This window comes from Convolutriloba macropyga, chromosome 10 (genome assembly GCF_964194025.1).
Source record: "Convolutriloba macropyga chromosome 10, txConMacr16.3, whole genome shotgun sequence".
In the NCBI taxonomy this organism is placed as follows: Eukaryota; Metazoa; Xenacoelomorpha; order Acoela; family Convolutidae; genus Convolutriloba; species Convolutriloba macropyga.
The window spans coordinates 6,982,574-7,009,857 of NC_134477.1; the positions used below are offsets into that span (position 1 = coordinate 6,982,574).

Consider the following 27,284-nt stretch of genomic DNA (forward strand, 5'->3'; position numbering starts at 1 on the left):
TTTTCGTGCGGATCAAACGACCAGAGGAGAGAGTTTCTTTGAATCTGTCATGCGTCAGTTGTCGTTGTGCTATTTTTGTGACGCATTTAGCTGATTTTTTTTCCCCGGCATCTAAACAAAAATATTGAACATTAGGAACAGTCCCAACTAACAAGCTGTATATTGATACGTGTGAGTGTGATGAAAACCAACTTAACAATTGCAATTACTGAGTACAGTTTCTGCTTGAAAGCACAAAACTCTTAAATACGTACGCTGGCAAACTCGTCCTTAAAATTCAGGACCGACATATTCATTCCCTTTGGAGAAGAGCGGGTGCTGTGGTGGATAATTAGAGAAGTCGAAGTGTTGCACAATATGAATTCTTCGGCGCATATCTTCATAAACGTCTATTGTATTGATTCGATATAGCAGTGAATCAGTATCTGAGTACAGAACTTTGCAATCAAAATTTGGCTTCATCACTGTATAATGGAATTGGAACATGTGTAATTTGGCCACATCAAGTACACATGCCCCTACAATAGTAGGTTTGTTCCAATAAATCCACTTTTTTTGCAAATGTTATCGCAGCCATGCTCTCTCCAAAGATTTTGAACGACTTAAAATTAAAGTTTTGCGTTCTTTGTTGCACACTTTGAGCATTTCGATCAAAAACGACTTGATCACGGTTCCTTTTCGACTCGCACGTATTTCTGAACGCTTAATTGTTCACGCCTTTATAGAACTCGAAGATGTATTCGAAGATGGGTACTTGTTGTCCGGCCTCCGACTCAAAGTTCTTTACGAGCACTCTGACAGAGAGTGATATATAGTTTTCGTCCGTAGAATGTATAAATTCAAACTTTGTTTCTGGCTCACACTCTGCTAGTGCGAAACATATATGTTGAATGTCGTACTTTTTGATATCATGACCAATCATTAGCGTAAAGTTAGATGTTGTGCAACGAGTGTTACAGAGTTGATGCGCCCACCCTAGAAAATGACCATCGTAGCGACAACGGTCAAGAACAAGCTCAGCCTGATTGTTTATTTCGCTTTCACAGATCCAAATCTTGTGTTATTTTCACGTGCTGGAACAGGTCCTTGGTAGGAAGCTCGTAGAAAGCCGTAGAGAGCTCGTTTTTGGTTGTAGATGTCACGTACCAGTACGTGCAAAAATTTTACAAATTCGTTTAAAACAGTTGTCAGCTCTTTTGAGTTCAAAGTAGACAGGAGATGCTTTACTGTGTTCTGAGGCTGCTATACCAAAACCACAAGTTTCACGTTTTTCAATTGCAAATGTGTAAGAAGTAGAGGGTGAGGGTTGTGCTGTAGCGATTGGAACAAGATAAGATTCTGTGTCAAAGTATAGAACAATAGGAAGAAACCAGCATGCTTTCCAGTTTCAGAACTCTAGGGAAGTGTTGCTTTCTTTTGGCTTAAAAATTTCTGCTGCTGCATGTTCACTGCATGTTTTAACATGGTTTTGATAAGTATCTTTGTTTTACACATATGAAAACAGTTTCGACAAATACGCTGCGCTGCACGGTGCGCTATAGCTTTGAAATATGCGACAAATCGTTCGAGATTCAAGATGAGAACGTATTGATGGGCATTCTTATCGTGGAGGAGATGAAGGTCACTTGTAAAAGATTTGTTTGGCTTTTGGAGACGTAAATCATCATCAAACTTGTTCTCTCGATTCTGTAATCAAAACAGATTCATGAAGACCAATACAGTTTTAACAGTTTGATTCGTTTAGCGGGAATATTTGAATTTTTTTGATATTATTAAAGAAACACTTACCCGAAAACATTGACGCGAACGTCGTTGGCGTCTTCAAAGTATGGGATCTTGTTTATGGGCATGGGTAACTGATAGTCCCCAACTGGCTGTCGTTCAGCATTCTTGTACGTATCTGGATTCGTCTTTTCAGTTCCCGATCGACCTTCTGTCAGTAAATTGATTCGATATTTGATGTAATACGCGGCAACGAAACAGTACACGAAGCAGTTGTAGTCAACATGTTTTCGTATGTTGAGCAATGAACGGCATCCGTTCAGGAATCCAGGCAGAGCTAGTTATGAAGATGCATGCACGGGGGCAAAGGCGGCTATCTTGATTTCCATTCTGTTTACTTTGCGTAGAATCCATTCACTGCCATGTGACAAAAACATGAAGAGAATATTCAACATCTTACTCAACATCCTGAAAAAAATTTTGTTTGAGAGTCCGTCCAAGTACACTGTTGTCATTTCAGAGCCAGTAAAGATTTTGATAGCCTGTTCTTCGTTGTCATTTTCGTTACTTTCTTTGTAGAGATCCAGAGACACAACAAACTAATTTTTTTTGGCTGCATTCGAAACTTCGCTTTTTATAAGTTCAGTTATGATGTCTCTATTGTTCAGCATGAACTCCATGAGATCTTGGTCGTCCTCCGTTCCATCAATAGTGAAATCTTGAAGTGCTCCTTGAAAGGCAGATTCTGTTGGTCTTCTGCTTGTTTCACTAGTTCTCGAGGGCAGTCCATGTTGATCTCTTATTGGTGTGGCAAAGCGATCGGCAGAATCAAAGCCAATGTAGCAGTAGAGACAACATTGTACTAACGGTTTATGTCGGTTTCCGAAATGTCGTTCGAGTGTTCGTTGATCTCTTAAAGTGACATTACAGTGTTCACAGCGGTACACTGGCACTCCGACTTCATCTGGATGCAAGTTCCTTTGTTGACGATTGCAGTTGGTGCAAAACGTGAATTTGGCGTTACAAAATTTGCACGAGAAGCTCATAGTTGAATTAGTTTGAAGATAAAATGATTTTGAGTTCGAGCTAATCCAAACCTTCAACTCTCTAAAAATAACCAACGTCCTGATCGGCTGAATTTGAAAACATGTTCAACACGAAATTTCTAGGGTTTCTTTCCAATTAGTTGACTAAAGGATTACACAGGAGTTAATAATATCAATGCGCAAGGTTCACAGCCCAATTAACTAATTTAGGAGATGGATGAAGCTTTAGAAACAACATTTTTTAATCCCGTATGAGGGTGTTTAACATTTTATTCAAATTTAGTCCCTGCTTTATGCAAATTCCATCATTCGCCAGTGAGGGCGTAAATACAAATCCATTTGCATATATGATTGGTAATCTGGCTAAAGAGGGCTAGAATCATGTCGTATGCAAAGCTGAATTAAAATGCAAATACCAATGTTTTGCCGTAACATTAGGCAACATATTCGTAACTTCTATGCAATATATGCGTAATTTCTATGCAATGACGTGTTTTAGCAAGCCCTATATCGTTAAATAGCTTTATTGGTGTTCTAGTGCAACTGAATGTCTCTTTTTAAGGATAAAAAACTTGATTATTACCGTTTTTAACCAAAAACATTGAAAAAAAACATTTTTGAAAATAGATATTAATTTTAGTATAACAAGTCTCATCAATGATTACTGGAGGCTGTACCAGAATCAGTTTAGGGTTGAAAAATTTTGTAATAATAAGAAAAAAATGTTTTTAAAAATTGGAAAAAAAATTGATTTTTTTTGTTTTTTTCGCAATTTTTAATGAAACTCATACTTGGCGAACAGCTAGCTTCATCATTCTTTTGGTCAAAGTTTCACAGCGTGAGATTTTATGAAGACTAGTTTTTACAGAACTGGGAAAAAACCTCGGGAACACGATTTTTCAAAACATCTGGCAGCCACATGTTTCCAAATGAAAACAAGTGTTTGCAAAAACCGTGTTCCCGGGTTTTTTGGCCAGGATCATCATAACCTTTTATTTCTGTTACAAGGCCCTAAGAAAAACTCACTCTGAATATTTTTCAGCAAGACAACCACATCATCAATTTTTTTTCAATTTTTCTGAAAAATTGACCTTTTTTTCAGAAAAAAAGTGTTTTTTCTCCAATAGTTTTTATACCTTCAAAATGTAGTAAGAAACACAGGGATAACATTGCAACGTTAGAAATTTGCATGTTTTCAAGTTATCTGAATGAAAAAAAGTTTTTTCAAAATTTATAGTTTTAACAAATTTTTTTGCTTTTTTAAAAATAAATTTTTTTCTGTTAAAGATATGAAAAAAATTTATGGGGACCAAAAATCTGGAGTGTGTTGTTTTACATCATATGAGATACTTCTCAGTAGTTTCCTCATCAGTCTTCCACTTGTAGGGGGATAAATAAAAGACAAAATATATGACTGAACATAGATTTTGTTCTCTGTGACCCAGAAATTGTGCTCCTCCAAAATTTTTGTCAAGAGGTTTATTGTAGAGCACTTTGCGCTCAGCAAAATGTCTCCTTACAGAAATATCCAACTTTTTCGTTTTCGTTGTTTTTTTTTCGTTTTTTTCTTCAAAAATTTGCCAATTTTTTGAGCAATTTGTTCAAAAACGGTTTGAAAATGGGCAAAGACACCACTTTTCAATAAAGTTGTTCGAGTTCTATTTTGTAGACGATATTGTGCTCTATAAAAACATGTTTATACATACTTCTTCATTTGGCAAATACAGCCACGTTTACAGGTTTTCGAAAAAAGAAATTCAACTTGGCTTTAGTCCTTCGAAATTTTTTCCAGTTTTCAAAAACCAAACTAATAATAACAAAGTTTTATTTTGTACACAAGAAATTTTTAATCATAGAAATTGACGCAAGTTTTTTCTAAAAAAAACAAATTTTTGATTACTCCAATAAGCAATTTTTCAAAAGAATCAAAGTGAGAGTTTAAGTTTCCTTTCAGAACTTCTAATCAAAGAGTTTTTCACAGGGTCCATTGGAACTTCTTTTTCTTGGCGCGAGACTGACTTTTGGCGTCTCGGATTTGTCAGGTGATGTCTCTGTTCTTCTTTTTTCAATATCTGCCGTTGCTTCATGCATGTTTTCCAAAATTGTTGTGGGTGTCGTCGAGCCAGACGGTGTTCTGAAGTCGGTTGCAGACAAATTCTGCAGCAACTGACTTGTAGTTGGGAGTGAGCCGAAAATCCATGCAACTTTTTTCTCTGTAACGGGGGAGAACAGAGACGGTGAGCTCTCCGGAGTGACAGTGGCACTAAGATCAGAAGTTGGCGTTGAAACACATCCTGGTGTTGGCTCTGGTGACTCGGTAGAATGTGCAAGGCCCCATATATCTGCTAGGTCATTGCAGGCCCGAAATACTCTCAACTGGTTTTCGAAAAAGGGCACGCAGTCACAATCGTATTTGTATAGAATAATTGGAGTTTCTCTTGGTAGTGTCACAATGTCATCCGGGTAGAGGATGTGTTTACGACAAAAGTGGAACGAACCCGCCTGAATTGATAAAGTTCCGCCGAAATCTTCACTCTCCTTTTTGTCCGGCGAGGTTGCAATGAAGTTAATGAAGATTTTGTGTCTCATAAAGTGTTCAAGCGTTGTCCACTTCTCCTCTTTCTCGTTTGTTCATTTTTGTTGGATAAAAACCACAAAGTTTTTGTAAAAGGTTTGGTACACAATTGTTCGCTCTCAGACATTGTTTTGGTCACTCAGGATATGGAAAGACATTTTCTGCGTTTGAAGAAGTTTGTAGAGATAAAAACGTTTTAAAGGATTTTGGAATGCTTTGAAGAGAAAACAAGCAAATTGAATGTTTTCGATAATTGAACAAGAAAAGTTCTGAAGGTATTTTAAGCAAGAGGATATTTGTTCACAAAATTTGAATTCTGCTCAGACAGTAGATTTTCAACAAAGTTAAAGTGTTGCTGTTGCGAAACTGAAATGAAATAAAATGTAACGGGCATATTACCCCATGTAGTTTATGTTAGTTAACAATCGTTCCAGTGGCCTCTTTTCTTATCTGCGCCCTGTATACCCAAAGGCCAACTATTTTGACCCGGAGTTTTGATTAAAAAAACATATGTGCTTTATTGCTATGTCTATAACAGATTTAGGCACACGTCTTAAAACAGCACATGTATTTACAAACTTTAATTGAACGCCAGGTGTTTTTTATTAATTTGGACCAAGTTGGATAAGTATACCACACACGTGTAACCCACATATGCCACGCGCCTGAGGTGGGGGAGCACGTTGCTTGTGATTGAAACCACACTTTGGGAATTACCACACCTAACACGTATTCCCCTCTTATCAGTCAGTTTATTTGAAACTCGTGGTGTTAGGGACTATTACCAGTGTGTATTTGTGTTTTTGTGTGGTCATGTGCGTGTGTTATCAAGGCTATGGCAAGAATTCCTCGTGTTGTTCTAAATACAACTCCGCGACATGTCAAGAAAAAGGGAAATACACGAACCTCTGAAGATTTTGATATATGTAAATTACTTGAAACACCCTTATCAGTGCCGTTCTGGAATGAATTGTGAACATTTGAATAATTTAAGCTTTCGCTAACAGTTGACTACGTTCTACAACGAAAACTTCCAAGCTAATTTGATACAGATGCCTTTCACTGCTAGCAAAAATAAAGAATACGGTGATTGCTATTTCGATATATCTAAAACAGAAAAGAGGTTAATAAGAGCTACTCTCAAAACCTATGAAAACAACGGGACGTATGTCTTTTTGAAACTTTTTAAGAGAAAAGACAATGAATAGGTATTTGATCAGAGAATATTCCTTGCAACAGAGGAATTTGACAATCATATGAATAAAGTGGCAAGATACGAAACTCGGTGCAAGAGTCAGAAGAGAAAAAAGAGACTTCTAATGCTAAAAAACCGATCGCTAAAAAACCTAAACTAGCGGAAAAAGAATCTGGATGCGAATCCGCGTCCTCATCCTCGGCTGCTTCCGCAGATTAATCACAATGGTTGAAGCAATGTTTTAACGATTGCCAGGTTACTTCAAACAATTTCAGAAGGCGTTCAAATTCTCAGTTTGAGATAAAAAACCGGAGTTAAATGGTACAAAAAATTTTGCTGTGCGTGTTCATTTTGAAAACTAACCATTACCATGTTTTGGTGGATACATAAGACGTGATAAAGTCTTCAGACAAATCAAAGTTTAAAAAAAGCTGTACAGTGCCTTGTCTCTGCACGACATTCAAGATTTTGTTTGCCAATTCAAAAACCCTAGAGCAGAATGGAGAAACTTTTCAAAAGCTTGTTTTGGCAGTTGAATGCAACAAAAATTTGAGCATAGTCTCTCACTCAATTCAGAAACTGTTGCCAAACTTCTCTAACGTAGCTGTTAATCAGAAGCTCAACAACAACAACAGCAGCAACGTAACGTTGAATGAAGACAATCAACGACAACTACAGCAAGGAAGCAGCGCACAGTTTCAACTACATCAAAAGTTATTGCAAAATTGTATCACAAAGTCCAAAAACCAACAAACTCAAACTGATAGCTTTGCAATTAAATCTCTAAAGAGATTTCAAAATATCTTGTCTGGGCCACACTCAGGTGATTTCTGCCAAATAATTGACATTTTTTGAGCAGATATGGTATTTTGCTTGTTGATACTGATCTTTTGTTTGTACGCATAGTGTATGAAGAGAAAATAAAATTTTGAAAAAAAATTTATTCAACTAAGCAGAGTTTTAGTAGAGATAGTTAGTGCATCATATGAAGCGGAAATCGAATCAAATCAAAATCACATCCTTTTTTAGAATTTCTGTTTTGTTATAAACGTAATGAGCATAAAAAACACAAAATAAGCCACACAAAATGGAGTTTTGTGTTTGTATAGGTTGATTCATACACTTTTTGAATATCAAGCGCAGCAGAGGCCAGTCTGTTGTACAAACATTTGTATGATGTTAGTTTCTGTCCAAGCGGATCAGCAAAAATATAATTGCCATTCTTCCTACAAAAAAGTGTCCAATGTGTTCCAATAGAATCAGAGCTGGATACATTCACAATAATGAATCTGTGATAATTTCAAGGGAAATTTATCAGCTGCAAAGATATCATCTAAATTGTAGTTTAAAAGTTTACATGCTTGAATAAGGCTGTTTTTTTGTCTTCGTCCATTAGTTTGCCAGAATATGATTTTTCGAAACTTTTCCAGCCGAATCGATGAAAATAGTACTCGCTTTCTCACCAATAATGAAAATTTCTATATTACTTGGCAAGGCAGCTGAAAACTTGAGTTCAATTGAAATTGAACAATTGGCGAGTTCATGGTGAATAAATCATGCGACGCCTGATGAGTGCTAGTGAGATCAAACACCATAATAAAATGGCTCGGGTACTCAGACAATTCAATTTTATGACCATTGTCAATATAGGATAAGTCTGACATTGTGTTGAAATACAAGCGTTTTTCATCAGTTGTATTTATTGGACTGTCAACAACAGGAAATCCATTTCGGTAAATACAAAACCGCTCCAGATTGAATTTACGAAAGTGAAAAGGATTGAGTTGTTAGCTTCCCAAATATGCTTCATTTGTGTTAAGGCATATAACTAGACGTCGAATTGGCTCCCTGCTGAAAACATCCTCTTTTTTCCAGCTTTGCAAGCCAGTGGAAGCAAGAAACGCTTTAATTATGGTCTCTAAATAAAGATAGGACGCTGGACTTGATAGTAAATTTTTTCAACTGCCGAAACCACGTCATCTTTCAACGTCATTTTTCTCATATACCAAATAGCTTTTGATTTTTACTTTGTATGATTTTGCAGCATCGTCGGAAATTGTTTCAAAATCATCTAATGATCGTCGAAAAGAAATTCGCATTGTCACACCACTCAAAAGATGTCGATTAAAAAAATCTAAAACAGTTAAAAAAAAATTTACAGCTACTTTTCCATAGAAAGTACTTTCGACAGATTGTCTAACCAAAGCTTTTCGTCTGTTAACTTCAGCTGCCGGAATTGCCCCGGGGTCCTCTTCGTATGAACAACCTTGCCAAGCCACTTCAATTCAGTTTCAATGAAACTTTTGTCAGCATAATTTCCATTTGCATTTGATATTTTTAATCCGTTGGCAGATACTGTGCAGTCAGAAAAGAGCGAATGTAAAACATTATCGCAGAAGTAAGGGGCGTCTGTTTTGGTTACTTCTGCTGCAGCTTCAGCATCATATTTCAAATCAGCTTCAGAACCTTGAACTATCTTGCATTTGATTTCCAGGAATATTTTTTGTAAGTCAATAAAATTATTTCTGTCTCCAGCCACCTCAAATTCAAGCATGGGTCTCTTAGGGCTGTACACCGGCCCTACTTTTTGACAAAAACTACCATCAAGAGTTACAGAAGCGCTGGTTTTTCAAACAAATCCAGGGAACTCTGTGTAGTCTCTGTTGGTAACATATTAACGATCATCTTTAACTTCAGCAAAGAAATCCGACCGACTTCTTTTCGGCTGTTTGTTTTTTGAAATGTCTGTCTTTCTTATATTAATACTTTTTCTAGCCTTTGAACCAGAACGTTTAGACCGTCTCCAATTCATTCTGTTTTGTCGTCGCATTCGCAGTGCTAACTAGCCTCATGTTTGCTTTTTGAGTGTATTCGAAAAAGTGTTTTTCAACGCCTGCTTTGCTGATTTTTTTGCTGACAACATCCACTAATTCTGCTACACTTTGTAGGAGATTTTTTTTCCGATACGTTTTGCTGCGGGTAGAATGAATTTTCGTGCAAGCGGTAAGGCGATTCGACCTATGCCACTTGTCAAAGCTCCAAAGGCGCTTCCTCTTTGTCAATAGTGTCCAGATAAATAAAGCAACGAAGATGCTTGATTGGTATAGTACAATTCCATTGTTTTACTCACCAAATTTTTTGAACTGTAACGTCAATATTACTTGACCGGTCGCTGAAAATGGAATTAATTGACCTGTTTCGGTACGTAACACTATGGAAATTGGTTGAATCGTATTTGAATGTAGTTTTTTATAGTCTAATTTTTAAAAAACTATTCTATCTGTTGGTTCAAGTTCACACACGCTACTTTTTCAGACGTTGTTTTGAATCAATGACGCGTAATAACGGTGCCATAGCGTTACCAAAATACTGATACTCGATTATATTTGTGCAAATGAATATTAGGTGCTTACCCGCGCACAGATCAGCAGGGAATTCTCTATAATAGGCTTTTGTCTCATCGCTCTTCATTTATTTATTTGACGTAGCTGTATTAATTTTGTACCCAATATGTACACCATGTTTATCTGGAATTCCTGTAAAACCCACAAAACTGGGTATTTCTTCAATAGGAAAAGTTATTCCCTCATTTTTACAAAAAAAGTATTTCACTTAGAACTACCCTCTCATCGCCAGATAGTTGAATTTCATCGTTGAAAAAGTTTCTGAACGAAGCTAGTGTGTTTTGATCAAAAAACTCAATTGAGGCGCTGAAAATAACACGTACCGTAAACTGGCCTTCGAATCGTTTACTTCCCATTTTTTAGAGGAGACCCTCGTACTAGTTGAAGCTCGGGTTGATAGAATTTATCCTGGATAATTTCTTCATCCGAATCAATATGAAATTACGTGGGAGGATGCAAGGTCAGGATAGATGCGATTTCAAATACCTCGTCAGTAAACGACTGTTTGTAGCCCTTCCCGAGAGTCTCCTCTTTTTTCACTTTGCGCACTAAATCACCAATATAAAATTTAGGTTTTTGAGAATTTGCTGTATTTCCAGTCAAGGACACAAGCCTTGGAACGTCTTTCTTTGTGACTTTGTTCGAAGCGAGCTTTATTGTCCAATTTACTCTGGAATTGATTGTGTTAATGAACGCATCTAATTTGTCTAGATATGAATTAGTCCACATTTCTTCTAAATATCTGTAGATTATATTTTTCAAAGAGCGTATATTTCTTTCCGCAAAAGCAGACTTTTTTGCACTGAACGTACTGTATAAAAGAATTCCGCATTCAGTGCATAAAGCTTTGAAGGCACCTAGGAACTCTGTACCATCATCAACCCAAACTTTCTCAGGTTGTCTATGCTTGATCATCTTTTTGAGGACCTGTGCTGTCTCTGTAGCATATTTCGTTCTCAGTGGCTCAATCCTGAGATATTTTGACAAAGAGTCAACATCCACAAGCAAATATTTTACACCACGGTTGTATTTTGCAAGTAGTATCAACATATGCTAGATCTACGGACCAGATCTCATTTATGTCGTTAGCAGCAACTTTCAGCCTTGGAAACCTGATGCGACCTGAACGGTATTTGTTGCAAGATGGTTCCGTTTCCAGATACATTTTAATTTTCTTCGTTGATGAATTACTCAAATTTTGCAATCTCTTTGCGCTTCCAAATGACGCAGGACCGTTTAAATAGAGCTTGTCAAGTTTCCGCATATCGTCAGTAGATATGCCAGTCTTTTCTACGCGCCTCTTCCGCTGTCTTCTCCTTAATTTCAACGACTCTTTGCTTTTCCTTTGGTTCAGACCGTCTTCCTTCTTACTCTTTTTTGTTTTTTGCTTCGGTTGTCTTGATGCAGTTTCCTTTTAGCGTGAGTACAACTTCTTTAGCGTGAGTATTATAAACCAAGTCAGCCGATATATCAAGTTCACTCAATATTTTGGAATGCTTTGACAAGTCAATTTTTTGTGGGTTGTTGTAAATTGTACAAAAAGCTTGTTACATCTACTCCTTCAAGCTCATCGTTAATGTGCAGAATGTTAGTCTCTTCACTAATAGAAACACTAATTGAATTGAAAATTTTATTTAGGATAATTGCAGCTCTTTTGGTTTTGTTTCCGTCCACTAGTTTCAGTTCAAACATTATTGAGTCGAATGCTGAATCCCTCCTTTTTTCACTTTTGGCTCTATTTCACTGTCATCAGTTAACAACTATTCAGTTCTTTCATCGTCTGCATCAATTGATGCATCACCGCTACTCTTTGTTCTCTAGATCGGCCTATCAGTGTTAGTGTCCGCATCTTGTACTTTCTTGCAAACTGAGTTGCTTTTGGCTGATACATTGGATTATCAAATATTTCTTCCTTGGTTGAGTTTTTTGAAATGACTATTCATTTGGGGATCAAAACGAACTCCTCTACATGCATTATAAGACCTTCAAGTAAATATAGCACGACAATCCCAATGATCGAATGAGTTCTGGTTTTTTGGCTAAAATGTTTCGCCTTTTCTCTAAATGTGTTTCCTTTGATAACAATTGTTGAAATGATTTCTCCTGATTTTTAAGTAACTGCTTGTTCACTGGAACGTTGCCATTGATCACATTGAGCAAACACTCAGAGAAATTTTATAAAGCTATTTTGTGCTTGTTTTAGGAACTTTTTCAAATTGCTCTTGGGCAGCTCGTGTAATTGCTTTAGCACACATAGCTCTTTCTCTCTCATCTGTCAAAGTAGTGATAACTGCTTTGGAGGACGGTAGATAAAAAATTGTTGGACCTGGTTGTACAATATTTGAACAATAACGCAAGGAGTCTGATGTTTTTGGATCTAAGTCGTTGAGTGAGTGTCCAAAAGGTTGTTTTGTCTCAAGTTCATAGCTTTCCTTCAAAAAATTTTTATTGTTCAACTGTTTTCCAACATAGGTGATCTGTTGTATGTCTCTAGGGGATTTGAGCAAAATGATATGGGTTGTGTTCAGATCAATTATTCGCGACCATTTACTCTGTTGAATTAAGTTATGCTTAACAAAAATCTCACTAATGTTTTTATGGCGTCCGGCAGTTGCAAGTTTTGAAAATTCTTTGTCATTGAAAACTTCTTCACACGAATCGTCAAACGCAAGCAGACAATTTTCCAGCTGAGAAATGAATTCGAATCCAGAAAAATTAGTGAAAAAAATGTTCACTTTACGCTCTATTGTGCTGAACTTTGGCTGCTCGTGTTGATAGAAGTAGTAAATAGAACTAAAATTTGGATAGAAGGTGTTTCTCAATAACATTTGAAATTTAAGTTCTGTTTTTCCAAAACACGACGGACCACAAACAGCCACAAAATGCCTATCGCTAGTGGATATTATTTTGTTCATAGCTTTGGGTTTGGAAGAGCGTTGCCAACTGTGCACGAAAGCAATGAAAACCAAAATGTTGATTCTTCACAATCAAGTTGCTAAAACACAAACTTGGTTAAAGACACTACGATAAGAAAAATTATTATTAAAATTTGAGTAAAACAGACGACTTCGGATCGTGGTAGCCGAGAAATAAAAAACTTCAACAACCGCCTCTCTTGAAATTCCTCTTTAAAAACTAAAGCATCCAAACCCCCTACATTAGCGGAGTCTATCTGGTCTTGTTTGACACTTATTAGAAATTAAAATATATGCAAAAATGAATTAACACTCAGTTTTTTTAATTTAGATTGCTTTTTGTTAGTCTCTCTTTCAATCCAAAAGAATTCATAAGTAGTATTTGTAGAGTCTTTGTCGTCTTTTTTGTAAGTCACTTTATAGTTTGCCTGCATGCCGTAACCACTTCCATAGTAGACAATAGACTCTTCGTTGCCTTCACTGACACACATTTTAATTTCATCGGGGAGATTGTTATCGTCCGACGGTACTCGAACTGGTGCTGGCCACTTCGGCGTAGGTAAAGGGGTTAGTTTCAGTTTTCTCATTTTCTGTTGTAACGACATGGTACATTTGAAAATATTGAATAATGAAAAATAATGAAAAATAATCCTTCGGTTTCTCAATTTCTTTAGTGTTGCAGAGAATCTGTTGTTTTCGCAGAATATTATGGCCCCGTGATTCTATTTTCTCTTCTTTTAATAAAGTCAATATCAACTGATTATCTTTTGTATGTAACTGCATACTGTCAAGCTTGGAGATAAATTCACTTCAAGAACTGATGGAGCTGCCTTCTCCACTCGACGGCTCATTGGATGGCAGAGAGGTCCAATAGAAATACACTTGTGCTTTCTCTTTAGCACAATTTTTCCTCTTTTGCTTTTCCGGTAGGTAGAAAGAGTGCAGAGCTGAAGTAATATTATCAATTGGCAATTTAATATCTTCAACTTTTGGACATAGAAGAGTTTCCAATTTTGTTACCTCTTTCTGCAAGAGAGTTTAGTGTGATTATGTTTTCTCTTTCCCTTTGGCATAAAATTTCCCTAACGGAAACCGAAGTTTAATGACGACGAAAATTGGTGATAGAAACCAGTAAGGATAAGTACCGCTGTTCCAAGGCAAACCATGTAAAATATAGTAACCCACTTATGAGATCTCCTGTCACTTGCGGAAAGTGATTTGCAGGAAACTGGCGGAAGAAAAGGAATTGTTTCCGAATAATTATTTGAACAAAGCGATAAATCTTTTACTATAAAACCAGTTTTCTTGTAACGAAACCTTCAAAATCCAATATCACTATTTCTTGTTCCAGCATTCCAACAATGTGAACAAAATGTTTTGAACGTCTTCACAAACAAACAAACAGCCAATCTCGTGATGTGACCCAAATACTCGTTCGTAATTGGACAAGGCAACAGATAGGAGTATCCAGGGCCTATATGACTGTATTCTGCTATAAAACCCGATGCGTCGTTGAGTATTGCATGAAGTCGCAGTATTTTGAACGATTTGAAGTAGTTGTCCAGCAAGGAATTATCAATTCCAATTAGACCACTATACGGTCTCAGCTTCAATGGTGCCTCCAAGTCGATATCAGGATCAAGGTATTGACAAGCAGCAAGAAAATACAGAAACATTTCACTGTACTTTTGATAATTGTTCTTTATCTCCAGGTAAAATTCAAGAATTTTTTTTAAATCAATGGTTGCTATCGTTTTGGCCATCCTTTTCAACAAATATTATTCTGGGAAAATGAATCCTAATCTAACCTCCTAGGATTGACCACTTGAGTTCCCAACCAAAGTATATTCACTCAAATAAAGGTAGCGAACATACCATTAACATGAAGGATCATCCCTCTCTCACACTCGCGAAATATATATACCAACAATAAGCCGCCAGACAAATACATGTAGCGCAATTACCACTTTCTTAACATAAAAGATCTCCCCTAAGGTGTCAGTGATCCCACTCTGACGAAAGGATCTCCAAAGGATCCACCCTGATCTTCCTGTATATATACGATACTACTCCTATGACTACCACTTTCTGCAAAAATTGTCGATGTTATATAAGGATTTGAGCTAATGCCGGGATTGCAGCTATCCTAAATAGAAAAACTGGGATAATCTGTGACACGCTCTTAGCTCTCAAATACGCCCACTTTATCTTTTTCCGAGTTTTTTCTAAAAACTGATTCATTGAAGTCTCTAAATATTTTTCACTTTTCGTGGTGTATAGTGAAAACTTTAACAAAAAGAACCAAAAGCAACAATCGCAGAAAAAACAATTGTAAACAATAGCAAGTTAGTTGGTTTCCATATATTTTATAACCAGAACAGTTTTAAAATATGAGATTTTGCACTACTATATTCTAGTTCAACAATTCTAAAAGGAGCAAAAAAATTTTCAACCTAATTGAGGTATTAGACAGAAAGTTTAAGAGTCATAACTATTGAACAGCAATAATAAAGAAAAAAAATCCAATTTTAAACAAAAAACCAAAAAATGTCTGAAAAATTGAAAGGTTCAAGAGCAACACAATATTACACCTAAGAGTAGAAGACCGATTGAAATTCAGCCAAAGCATGGATCACAAAAAATGTTATAAAAGTAGAAGGGGAGTAGTTTTTCATTGGAACGTTTAAATTAATAGTGGAACTATTGACATCCTAATTAATAAAAAAATTCAACACAATTTCCACATCTCCAAACAGATTTGACAGTGCGTAGATTGACTGTTCAAACTAATAAATAATGCACTTTGAAAGTTGACTTTTAACCAAAGCAAGCGTTTCTTCGGTTATTGGATTCATAATGTCAGCATTCTAAAGGCGGAAGTAAGTTATGAGAGAACCTCAAGCTATCAAAATAAATAAAAAAAAGCTCATTTTAATTTTTCTTATTTATTTTAACATTCAAAAACCCTAGGGTCAAAATTCTGAAAATTTCTGTAGGAAATTTCTCTACCACGTTTTTAAATAACATTATCAGAACACTTTTGGATAGAACGTCGCAAAAAATTGTGTTCCACAGTTATTCGATGTTTAAAATTTGAAGTCATGTGTCTCCTAGAGTTTTTCCACAAAGTCTCGAGAAGATATTGAACCTGGAGAAAACAAAAAAGATTTGTTGTCTTGAAATCATACAATGGATTGTTTGCCTTCCCTTGACAACACAAGTTGAACAATCCGTTCCTCTAGAGATTTTTAAACTTTAAAAATATAGACTGAATTTTTTTCTATTTGAAATTTTGTGAGTGATGCAATGAACCCAATGCGTTTGGAAAAGAGGCGAAGAAGATATTTTCCGTAGCCTTGGAGAGTTTGAAAAATCTAAACTAGAGAATCAAATAGAGAGCAACACAATATTACATCTAAGAGTAGAAGACCCATTGAAATTCAGCCAAAGCATGGATCACAAAAAATGTTATAAAAGTAAAAGGGGAGTAATTTTTCATTGGAACGTTAAAATTAATAGTGGAACTATTGACATCCTAATTAATATAAAAAATCAACACAATTTCCACATCTCCAAACAGATTTGACAGTGCGTAGATTGACTGTTCAAACTAATAAATAATGCACTTTGAAAGTTGACTTTTAACCAAAGCAAGCGTTTCTTCGGTTATTGGATTCATAATGTCAGCATTCTAAAGGCGCAAGTAAGTTATGAGAGAACCTCAAGCTATCAAAATAAATAAAAAAGTGCTCATTTTAATTTTTCTTATTTATTTTAACATTCAAAAACCCTAGGGTCAAAATTCTGAAAATTTCTGTAGGAAATTTCTCTACCACGTTTTTAAATAACATTATCAGAACACTTTTGGATAGAACGTCGCAAAAAATTGTGTTCCACAGTTATTCGATGTTTAAAATTTGAAGTCATGTGTCTCCTAGAGTTTTTCCACAAAGTCTCGAGAAGATATTGAACCTGGAGAAAACAAAAAAGGTTTGTTGTCTTGAAATCATACAATGGATTGTTTGCCTTCCCTTGACAACACAAGTTGAACAATCCGTTCCTCTAGAGATTTTTAAACTTTAAAAATATAGACTGAATTTTTTTCTATTTGAAATTTTGTGAGTGATGCAATGAACCCAATGCGTTTGGAAAAGAGGCGAAGAAGATATTTTCCGTAGCCTTGGAGAGTTTGAAAAATCTAAACTAGAGAATCAAATAGAGAGCAACACAATATTACATCTAAGAGTAGAAGACCGATTGAAATTCAGCCAAAGCGTGGATCACAAAAAATGTTATAAAAGTAAAAGGGGATTAATTTTTCATTGGAACGTTAAAATTAATAGTGGAACTATTGACATCCTAATTAATAAAAAAATTCAACACAATTTCCACATCTCCAAACAGATTTGACAGTGCGTAGATTGACTGTTCAAACTAATAAATAATGCACTTTGAAAGTTGACTTTTAACCAAAGCAAGCGTTTCTTCGGTTATTGGATTCATAATGTCAGCATTCTAAAGGCGCAAGTAAGTTATGAGAGAACCTCAAGCTATCAAAATAAATAAAAAAGTGCTCATTTTAATTTTTCTTATTTATTTTAACATTCAAAAACCCTAGGGTCAAAATTCTGAAAATTTCTGTAGGAAATTTCTCTACCACGTTTTTAAATAACATTATCAGAACACTTTTGGATAGAACGTCGCAAAAAATTGTGTTCCACAGTTATTCGATGTTTAAAATTTGAAGTCATGTGTCTCCTAGAGTTTTTCCACAAAGTCTCGAGAAGATATTGAACCTGGAGAAAACAAAAAAGGTTTGTTGTCTTGAAATCATACAATGGATTGTTTGCCTTCCCTTGACAACACAAGTTGAACAATCCGTTCCTCTAGAGATTTTTAAACTTTAAAAATATATACTGAATTTTTTTCTATTTGAAATTTTGTGAGTGATGCAATGAACCCAATGCGTTTGGAAAAGAGGCGAAGAAGATATTTTCCGTAGCCTTGGAGAGTTTGAAAAATCTAAACTAGAGAATCAAATAGAGAGCAACACAATACTACATCTAAGAGTAGAAGACCGATTGAAATTCAGCCAAAGCGTGGATCACAAAAAATGTTATAAAAGTAAAAGGGGAGTAATTTTTCATTGGAACGTTAAAATTAATAGTGGAACTATTGACATCCTAATTAATAAAAAAATTCAACACAATTTCCACATCTCCAAACAGATTTGACAGTGCGTAGATTGACTGTTCAAACTAATAAATAATGCACTTTGAAAGTTGACTTTTAACCAAAGCAAGCGTTTCTTCGGTTATTGGATTCATAATGTCAGCATTCTAAAGGCGGAAGTTAGTTATGAGAGAACCTCAAGCTATCAAAATAAATAAAAAAGTGCTCATTTTAATTTTTTTTATTTATTTTAACATTCAAAAACCCTAGGGTCAAAATTCTGAAAATTTCTGTAAGAAATTTCTCTACCACGTTTTGAAATAACATTATCAGAACACTTTTGGATAGAACGTCTCAAAAAATTGTGTTCCACAGATATCCGATGTTTAAACTTTGAAGTCATGTGTCTCCTAGAGTTTTTCCACAAAGTCTCGAGAAGATATTGAACCTGGAGAAAACAAAAGAGGTTTGTTGTCTTGAAATCATACAATGGATTGTTTGCCTTCCCTTGACAACACAAGTTGAAAAATCCGTTCCTCTAGAGATTTTTAAACTTTAAAAATATAGACTGAATTTTTTTCTATTTGAAATCTTGTGAGTGATGCAATGAACCCAATGCGTTTGGAAAAGAGGCGAAGAAGATATTTTCCGTAACCTTGGAGAGTTTGAAAAATCTAAACTAGAGAATCAAATAGAGAATCAAATCAAAACTACAAATAGAGAATCGAATCAAAATAGAGAATCAAATCAAAACTACAAAACTAATTTAATTAAATTTCCAAATGAAGTGATGGTACTATATCCTGCACGTCGGAACATGGCCGAAAGGAGGCGAGAATATCCAATTTAGACAGTTGTCCAAGTTTTCACAAAGAAAACTATACGTGAAGAAGATTCCTGGGACTATATTCTGGGCTTTTATTTCCCTTACGCTGCGAAAAACAGGATATGTTTAATTAAAAATGTGAAATGTTCTTACATCAATAAGAGCCAAAAATGGTAGGTTGAGATCAGACATAATATTTTTTTGGATTTTTCAGTTTTGGATATATTTTATTCATAATTTTTGTAATCAAGTAGTAATATATTCCACATATGTAAGCGAATTTCAGCTGTAGCAAAAAAAAAATTCTATTTAAAGATCCTCAATGCGGCAAAAATACATCTAATTTTACGAGCAAGCTAAAAATTTAGTTCATTTAGAAGAACCGTAAGATTTTTCGGCTCCTGTTTGTTTTCTGTTAGTAGGTAACAAACATTTTTTGCTCAAAATCTCAGTCTGAGACGTGAATTTTACATTGCTGTTTACATGTGATTCCCCATGTCTTTGTTTTTTGGAGAGTGTTATATTTTGCGAAACTTTACTCAGTAACATTTACAACTATTTAGTGCATTATAATCCCGATAGTTGTTTCATTGGTTAAACCATTTAAATCTTTTGATGATTTGTGGGAAATTATTGTTAAAAGTTTAACAAATTTCTGATGAGTACCCTGCGCCAGAATTTTTCTTTGACCGACTTAGAGTTTTTTTAGTCAACCAAGCATTGATTACTTTTGGTTTTAAAAAATAAATTGATCTCATGTGAAACCTGTCTTGATTCACACATGCATCCATTACGAAACTCTGTTTAAAGCGTTATCTATAGACACCTTGCAAAATTTTAATTCTATCCAACCTGTTATAACGCTAATTCATTTCTTCAAAAATAAGTTTTCAGCTCAGTAAAGTTGAATAGAAAGTTTTTACTATCTGAAGGCCCGTGAATAAAAAAGTGGGCATGCTATATTGGTTTTACATTTTACTGTTTTAGATGATACCAATTTCGTGAAGATCAAAACTATGTTGGCAAAAACTAGTAGATCAAAATTAGAACGAAAACATTTACGTAAAAAATAAATTGTCTGCTTCAGACGATTTTCAATGAATTGAATTACCTTCACTCAGTTAAAACAAAATCAATTGAAACAAGCAAACTTTGGTGTCCCAATCATGAGCATAGTTTGAATTCTCAACCACAAAATGTGTTATTTTGGGATGTTGTTCGTCGTCTCCTATTAAGCCCAGTAACAATTTTTTTGAATTCAAAATCTCTGTTTGAGGTCTTGAGTATATAATACACGTCAAGGAGAAGTATATTAACTTTAACCTGATAGTTAAGGGTTCTGGCTAAAATTGAGCCAATATCTTTTGATGATGTTCTCTAGTACCCATAACGGTTGTACCCTCTTACCCTCTCGTACCCTCTCAAATGAATGGGTTGTTTGTGTTTTTTTCGAGGGTATTTAGGATACCAGGGGTGATAATTCTGTGTTAAGAAATGTAGTCGTACCAATGTAGTCGTAGGTGATAATTCTGTATTAAGAAATGTAGTCGTACCATTTATACTACACCATACAAGAAATGTAGTCGTTCCATTAAGAAATGTAGTCTTGCCATTCAATAAAAGAGAAAACAAAAGAGGTTTGTTGTCTTGAAATCATACAATGGATTGTTTGCCTTCCCTTGACAACACAAGTTGAACAATTCTTTCCTCTAGAGATATTGAACTTTAAAAATATAGACTGAATTTTTTTCTATTTGAAATTTTGTGAGTGATGCAATGAACCCAATGCGTTTGGAAAAGAGGCGAAAAAGATATTTTCCGTTGCCTTGGAGAGTTTGAAAAATCTAAACTAGAGAATCAAATAGAGAATCAAATCAAAACTACAAATAGAGAATCAAATCAAAATAGAGAATCAAATCAAAACTACAAAACTAACTTAATTAAATTTATAAATGAAGTGATTGTAATATATCCTGCACGTCGGAACATGGCCGAAAGGAGGCGAGAATATCCAATTTAGACAGTTGTCCAAGTTTTCATGAAGAAAACTATATGTGAAGAAGATTCTTGGGACTATATTCTGGGCTTTTATTTCACTTACGCTGCGAAAAACAGGATATGTTTGTTTAAAAATGTGAAATGTTCTTACATCAATAACAGCCAAAAATGGTAGGTTGAGATCAGACATAATATTTTTTTTGGATTTTTCAGTTTTGGATATTTTTTATTCATAATTTTTGGAATCAAGTTGTAATAAATTCCAAATATGTAAGCGAATTTCAGCTGTAGCAAAAAAAATCTATTTTAAGATCTTCAATGCGGCAAAAATACATCTAACTTTACGAGCAAGTTAAAAATTTAGTTCATTTAGAAGAACCGTAAGATTTTTTCGGCTCCTGTTTGTTTTCTGTTAGTAGGTAACAGACATTTTTGCTCAAAATCTCAGTCTGAGACGTGAATATTACATTGCTGTTTAAATTTGATTCACCATTTCTTTGTTTTTTGGAGAGTGTGATATTTTGCGAAACTTTACTCAGTAACATTTACAACTATTTAGTGCATTATAATCCCGATAGTTGTTTCATTGGTTAAACCATTTAAATCTTTTAATGATTTGTGGGAAATTATTGTTAAAAGTTTATCAAATTTCTGATGAGTATCCTGCGCCGGAATTTTTCTTTGACCGACTTAGAGTTTTTTTTAGTCAACCAAGCATTGAATACTTTTGGTTTTAAAAAACAAATTGATCTCATGTGAAACCTATCTTGATTCTTACATGCATTCATTACGAAACTCTGCTTAAAGCGTTATCTATAGACACCTTGCAAAATTTTAATTCTATCCAGCCTGTTATAACGCTAATTCATTTCTTCAAAAATAAGTTTTCAGCTCAGTAAAGTTGAATAGAAAGTTTTTACAAAAATAAAAAAAGTGGGCATGCTATATTGGTTTTACATTTTACTGTTTTAGATGATACCAATTTCGTGAAGGTCAAAAAATTATGTTGGCAAAAACTAGAAGATCAAAATTAGAACGAAAACCTTTACGTAAAAAATATATTGTCTGCTTCAGACGATTTTCAATGAATTGAATTACCTTCACTCAGTTAAAACAAAATCACTTGAAACAAACAAACTTTGCTGTCCCAATCATGAGCATAGTTTGAATTCTCAACCACAAAAAGTGTTAGTTTGGGATATTGTTCGCCGTCTCATATTAAGCCCAGTAACATTTTCTCTGAATTCAAAATCTCTGTTTGAGGTCTTGAGTATATAATACACGTCAAGGAGAAGTATATTAACTTTAACCTGATAGTTAAGGGTTCTGGCTAAAGTTGAGCCAAAATCTTTTGATGATGTTCTCTAGTACCCATAACGGTTGTACCCTCTTACCCTCTCGTACCCTCTCAAATGAATGGGTTGTTTGTGTTTTTTTCGAGGGTGTTTAGGATACCAGGGGTGATAATTCTGTTTTAAAAAATGTAGTCGTACCATTCATGTTGCTGTCAACCGCAGAAGCTGTTTGTTTAATTAAAGCTTCGCCCTCAAGGGGCACTCCTCCTATGTACTTCCATTCATTGCCAGTCACAGACACAAGAGCATATTGAACAAGTACACTGGAAGCTAATGTGGCCACGTTCATGTCGCTAAAATACAGAAATTAATAATTTGAAACAGTGATTAAAAACACAAAAATTACTCATATGTTCTCGGTTTAGACTTCGACTCATAAAAAGAACAAAGAACCTCAAAAACAGAAGGTAGAAAAAAGAACACTGAGATGCAGTCACACAACTGCGTTGAATTGGAAAAAAACGCTTTTCAAGGGATGAATTTGATTTTTATTTTGCGTTTTGTACCCCGGCAACGTGGAGGTCCCCGTCATATATCCAGAATCTTTTCTTCTATTGGTTTTTTGGTTGAGAATTTATCTTGAGGCAACGCCAAAATATCTTTCCAAAGAATAAAGAACACTTTCGCAGTTGGCAATGATTCAAAAGAGTTCGATTACTTTGACGTACGATCGTTTCTCTTTATAAAAGCGTCAAAAGTCAGTTTTTCCGGAAACAAAAATTTCTTGTTGACGTTCTTCAGCTTCTTAAAGGCGACAGTTAACATGTATAATATAGGCAAAATTAAATGCGAGCTTTTGAAACTCTGTTTTATATTGACAAAATTGCCATCTTTACATTTTGGTTCGACACCAATTCAAGTGCAACAAATTCCGCAAGCCTATAATAAACATAATGGTTTAGTTGCAATTTAGTTGTCAACAATTTCCTTGCCGATTTCTATATGTTGAGCTTAATTCTGCGGCTCATATGAGGAAAAAAACAAATTTCAGTAGTAACAAACCAGTACACCTGAGCCCACTTTTTGGCACAATTTACGCAAACATGTTCGATCATGCGCGCGGATGGAAAATTCTTGGCAATTATTCCCTATATGTTAGGATTGTTGCCTGAATATGTTATGGACTTACCTTAACTTCATTTTGAAGCAAACAGGTTTATAAGTTGATAAGGGATAATAACACACTGTGGAGAATACTGTTTGTTTACCCGACAAATGCCTAAGGGCTATAAATCTAGTCTATATTTGTCATGAATGCTTTTTTGCAGAGTACCCGAAATCTGGGGCGTCTAAGGTTAATAAAAAATATATTGGTTTCGCGTATGCAGACTCAAAGATTTCTCATGTTGAATATAGTAATTTTAACTACATGTGAAACGTCTGGGTTGGGAAGCGTTCTATTTTTTGAAGAAAATATTACCTAAGGGCTATTTTTAGAACACAAACTCAAACTCAAACTCGAACTCGTCTCGTTCAGACTGTTAATAGACTTCTCTTTCATTTATTACACAACAAGCCATATGATTCAGTTGTATTATGTTTTGACGAAATTCGTATCCAAAAACAACAAGTTTGAACACGATAAAAGCAAGTAAATGATTCTTCAAAAGAGTTTATGTCAGAAAAGAACAACAAAGCACTCTTAAAAATAATAATCTGAAAAAATCGAAACTTTGACCTCATTAATGTTATTTAGTCCAGCAAAGATCAGTGGTTATTGACAGGGTAGACAATCATCGAGCAGAAAAAACACAATTGCAAACTGAGAGCAATTTCTACCCCGCCAATAAAGTCAGGTTAATTCATTTAAAAAGTATTGGTCGTTTGAAGTAATACTAAAAAGTTAAAACAAAGTCCTCCAGAAAGCAAAAAGTAATGAAAAAGGGGGAACAAAAGTTTGTTACTTTGATTGCAGAGAGCATAAGGAAACAGAAAAAAAATTAATACAAGGTCACGATCAATTAAACCACTGATTTACTAGATAGTATATCTTAGGACATGTAAGCGAAAACGTTCAATGATTAAATTCCGCGTATTCCTTGTATAATTTAACTAGTATAAAAGATCCGGGGTTGAGTCTTTATTGAAGGTTTTTTTCAAAGTTTATCAGTGATCAGATGTTTATACACCTTTTTCTGTTTTAGATGAAGACTTTCAACTGTGACGAGTGCTCGAAGAAATACAAAAAGAAGCAGAAACTATTGCAACATATGGAGAAGGAGCAGAGCATAAATTATGAAAAAAACAGCAACCTATGTTTGTGGAGTTTGTGGTAGCAAATTTAGAGTGAGCAGAAGTGTAATCCGTCATTTGAAAACAGTTCATGGATAACAGACATATGCAAAGTGCAAGCAATGTACACAAATTTATTGCGATGCTTCATCGTACGCTAGTTATGAAGATGACGCTCATGGTACTCACACAGAGATTCCAAAGAAACTTAACAGCAAGATTGAGCAACAGAAGGCTTAACACGCGATCGAAAAAATTTTTCCAGTCCTTCAGGTTACAAGCGGACAACCAAATTGATGTCTTTAATTTTTTACGGAGCATTTGGAAGACCTGAAATAGCAGACTTGGACCTTTGAAAATTCAGCTCTTTGTTTTTGTACTGATGTTGAAACCAACAGATGATACCAAAGTTGGCTGTCATGCAAACACAAAGTCGAAAGTTCTAACGACAGAACCATCAGATGGTGAAATTTTTGGAATGATTGACCGGAAAAACCATTCAATCCAAATTTTTTCATCCGGAGGAGGTGGATTCGTTGTTCAGAAAATTAATCATTTGGATACCAACATAAACAAGATCAAACCCATCAGAGGAAGCAGTTACATTGCCACGCCAGCTGCTCTAGCAGGAAACCATTTTCTTCTAAATATACGAAACAATGACAACAAATGCTTTGCATACACAGTGCTTGCAGCAATGTTTCCAGAGAAGGAGCAAAACAATTACAAGTCAAATTTGCACAAACTCAATTTGGATAATATTAAGTTCCCCATGTCTTTGACGGATGTTCCAAAGTTTGAGAAACAAAACAATATTGGAATTAATGTCTTCGACAAAAAAAAATTTACCACTTTATCTGGTCGTTTGAAGTAATACTAAAAAGTTAAAACAAAGTCCTCGAGAAAGCAAAAGTAATGAAAAATCTTGTTTTAAGTTTTGAAGGATCTGTCAGGAAACCGAGTAGTGTCAAGAAGAACAATCGGGTGGAACAACAATTTGTCACTTTGATCGCAGAGAGCATAAGGACACAGAAAAAAACAATACAAGGTCACGATCAATTAAACCACTGATTTACTAGATAGTATATCTTAGGACATGTAAGCGAAAACGTTCAGTGATTAAATTCCGCGTATTCCTTGTATAATTTAACTAGTATAAAAGATCCGGGGTTGAGTCTTTATTGAAGGTTTTTTTCAAAGTTTATCAGTGATCAGATGTTTATACACCTTTTTCTGTTTTAGATGAAGACTTTCAACTGTGACGAGTGCTCGAAGAAATACAAAAAGAAGCAGAAACTATTGCAACATATGGAGAAGGAGCAGAGCATAAATTATGAAAAAACAGCAACCTATGTTTGTGGAGTTTGTGGTAGCAAATTTAGAGTGAGCAGAAGTGTAATCCGTCATTTGAAGACAGTTCATGGATAACAGACATATGCAAAGTGCAAGCAATGTACACAAATTTATTGCGATGCTTCATCGTACGCTAGTTATGAAGATGACGCTCATGGTACTCACACAGAGGTTCCAAAGAAAGTTAATAGCAAGATTGAGCAACAGAAGGCTAAACATGCGATTACAAAATTTTTCCAGTCCTTCAGGTTACAAGCGGACAACCAAATTGATGTCTTTAATTTTTTACGGAGCATTTGGAAGACCTGAAATAGCAGACTTGGACCTTTGAAAATTCAGCTCTCTGTTTTTGTACAGATGTTGAAACCAACAGATGATACCAAAGTCGGCTGTCATGCAAAGACAAAGTCGAAAGTTCTAACGACAGAACCATCAGATGGTGAAATTTTTGAAATGATTGACCGGAAAAACCATTCAATCCAAATTTTTTCAACCGGAGGAGGTGGATTCGTTGTTCAGAAAATAATCATTTGGATACCAACATAAACAAGATCAAGCCCATCAGAGGAAGCAGTTACATTGCCACGCCAGCTGCTCTAGCAGGAAACCATTTATTCTTCTGAATATACGAAACAATGACAACAAAAGCTTTGCATACTCAGTGCTTGCAGCAATGTTTCCAGAGAAGGAGCAAAACAAATACAAGTCAAGTTTGCACAAACTCAATTTGGATAATATTAAGTTCCCCATGTCTTTGACGGATGTTCCAAAGTTTGAGAAACAAAACAATATTGGAATTAATGTCTTCGACAAAAACAAAAATTTACCACTTTATTTGTCTAAAATAAAAACACAAAAAATTATTCCATTGTTGCTGCTGACCGATGGGTTTAATAGTCATTACTGCTTGATAACGAAATTTCATGCGTTCATGGCCCGCCAATTCAGTGGTAAAGAACACCACCGATACAAATTTTGCGAACGTTGCCTTCACGGCTTTCAAAGCACCCTATCACTTGAAAAACATTTGAAAATTGTGTGGGCAGCATAAAGCTGTTAACATTAATATGCCAACGGAAGACTCATAAATTGAATTTACAAACTGGCATAAAACGTTTTCAGTTCCTTTAGTTATTTACGCCAACAGACAAGTTGTCAGCTTTAAGCATGACACCTGCCGCCAGAATCCTGATACTAGCTACACCTTGAACAACGAAAATCAGAAACCTTGCGCAATAGTTTTCTGTGCTGTTGATTAAAAAGGTGGAAATTATTATTATAGATTTGAAGGTGAGAAATGTATCCAATAGTTTTTTCGGTGGCTCCGAGAGAATGCCAAATCAATTTCTGAGAGAAAACAAAAGCATAGAGATCTCATAATATCTGATGAAGAACGGATGAGAATAATTGATCAGAGTACAAGATGCGTTATTTGTCAGCTGTGTTTGAACGACGAAAAAGTGATCCATCATGATCTCTTTACTGGTGAAA

At 35.2% G+C, this 27,284-nt stretch overlaps 1 protein-coding gene across 1 annotated transcript in view; it reads right to left on the reverse strand.

Moving 5' to 3' along the window:
• Positions 1-27,284, reverse strand: part of LOC142348296 (uncharacterized) — a 192,121-nt gene that overhangs the window by 95,517 nt on the left and 69,320 nt on the right. Inside the window, exon 2 of the mRNA XM_075399593.1 lies at positions 22,347-22,501. Within this exon, the coding sequence (XP_075255708.1) occupies positions 22,347-22,497 (151 nt within the window). The 5' untranslated portion in view covers positions 22,498-22,501. The remainder of the gene's footprint in view (positions 1-22,346; positions 22,502-27,284) is intronic.